Here is a 1815-nt window from a genome sequence, read left to right on the forward strand (position 1 = left end):
CTCTGGCTGCCGTCGACAGGTCGCCCGCAAGCTGGTCGTCCTTGAGGGAGAGCTGGAGCGCTCAGAGGAGAGGGCAGAGGTGGCGGAGAGGTGAGCGGGGCTCCCGGCAGGCAGCGCGCGGGGGTCCCACACAGCCCTTGCCCCAGGTCCCTGGCAGCCGTGGGGATGGGGATGTCTGCGTGGGGACGGGGATGTCCCTCCCTGGGAGCTGCAGTCTGCCATCGGGGTGGTCCCTGGGCTCGCAGGCTGGGGGCGGGGGGATGCCAGGCCGCCAGCAGCACATCCTTGACCCTGTTCTCTGCTGTCCTCCCCCGGGGTGCCCCTCTTCCACCCCAGCCGAGTGAGACAGTTGGAAGAAGAGCTGCGGACCATGGACCAGACTCTCAAATCCCTCATTGCCTCAGAGGAAGAGGTACTGGGGCAGGGGCGCGGGGCGACGTGCAGCAGCCCCCCTCTCTCTGTTGCTGTCTCTCAAACCGTGCAAGCCACCTCTCTCCTCTCTGCACCGCTAGTTCCGCCACCGACCTCCCCTCGCCTCCCCCTCCAGTGGGCGCAGGCTGGGCACGCTCCTCCATCCCTCCATGCCTGCTCTCCTTCTTGGTGGGGCTGGCAAGAGCCCAGCCGGCAGTGATGCACGGGGCGTCCATTTGAGGAGGCACGAGGAAGGGATGAACGGATGCGTCCCAGCAGCTCCTGCTCGCAGCATCTCTGCTCCTTCTCCACCTGCGCTGAGTTTTCTCCTCTCTCAACTTGTTATCTCTCTTTCTTTCCTCCTTCCCCGCACCCGCTTTTTCTGCTCCCCCCTCTCTCCTCCACCTGCCCCTCGGCCCTGCTCCCCCTCCTGGCGGCCCCTACTTGGGATGTAGTAAATGTGGTGACCTAGAGGAGGAGCTGAAAATTGTCACCAACAACTTGAAGTCCCTGGAGGCCCAGGCTGACAAGGTAGGACCCGGCGGGGCTGCTGGGGCTGGGCAGAGTGCTTGGGGCCTGGGGGTGCTGGGGTTTCCTGCTGGGGTGAAGGACGGCAGGAGGTGTCCCATGGGGCTCACAGGCACCTGTCTCTTTCTCTGCAGTATTCCACCAAGGAGGACAAGTATGAGGAGGAAATCAAGCTTCTAGGGGAAAAACTGAAGGAGGTAAGGGGTGTGGGGCCAGCACTGCATCGGTGCAAGCGTGAGTTTGCCATCCCGTGTGGGTTTTGACCCCATTATGCCCGTGTTCTCTCACCCTTCCCAAAACTGCAGCCCTGCAGCGTGGCAGGTGCCTGGGTTTGGGATGGCCCTGTGGGGGGCATCAGCCTGCTCTGGTTTAGGGTGTGGGGGTCCACAAGGTCCTTGTCCCTTTCCTTTCCCAGGGGAGGGCTCGTGGGGGGTGGTATGGGAGATGCAGACGGGGCAGATTTGGGGTGAAGTGCAGCCTGCACCATCCCCATCCCCGCCCCTCCCCCTCTCCCCCCATGCTTCCACAGGCTGAGACCCGAGCAGAGTTTGCAGAGAGGTCTGTGGCAAAGCTGGAGAAAACCATCGATGATCTAGAAGGTACAATGTCCCCGCTGGCCCTGTATCCCTCTTTTGCAGGGAGCACTTGCTGGGACATGCCCCTGGTGGGGCCGAACAGGGCTTGGCCTGGGTGAGGGGGTGGGCAGGGGTTCCAGGAGGCTGGATACTGTGGTGTCTGCTGTGGGAGGGCAGAGCTGCTGGGCTCCGGGCTCTGCCCTCGGGTGGGGAATAGGGCCGCATCCACACCACCTGTGCCCGCATGCTCCTGCCGCCCTCGGCCCCCCGCTCACAGCCACTCTCTCTCTCTCCGCCGCCC

General features: G+C 64.0%; 1 protein-coding gene across 1 annotated transcript in view; it reads left to right on the forward strand.

Moving 5' to 3' along the window:
- TPM2 (tropomyosin 2 (beta)) overlaps positions 1-1815 on the forward strand; it is a 15595-nt gene that overhangs the window by 10608 nt on the left and 3172 nt on the right. The window contains exons 4-7 of the mRNA XM_009334822.1: positions 20-90; positions 337-412; positions 1074-1136; positions 1469-1538. Coding sequence (XP_009333097.1) covers positions 20-90; positions 337-412; positions 1074-1136; positions 1469-1538 — 280 coding nt within the window. The remainder of the gene's footprint in view (positions 1-19; positions 91-336; positions 413-1073; positions 1137-1468; positions 1539-1815) is intronic.

The sequence above is a fragment of the Pygoscelis adeliae genome, unplaced genomic scaffold, assembly GCF_000699105.1.
Source record: "Pygoscelis adeliae isolate BGI_AS28 unplaced genomic scaffold, ASM69910v1 Scaffold102, whole genome shotgun sequence".
NCBI lineage: Eukaryota > Metazoa > Chordata > Aves > Sphenisciformes > Spheniscidae > Pygoscelis > Pygoscelis adeliae.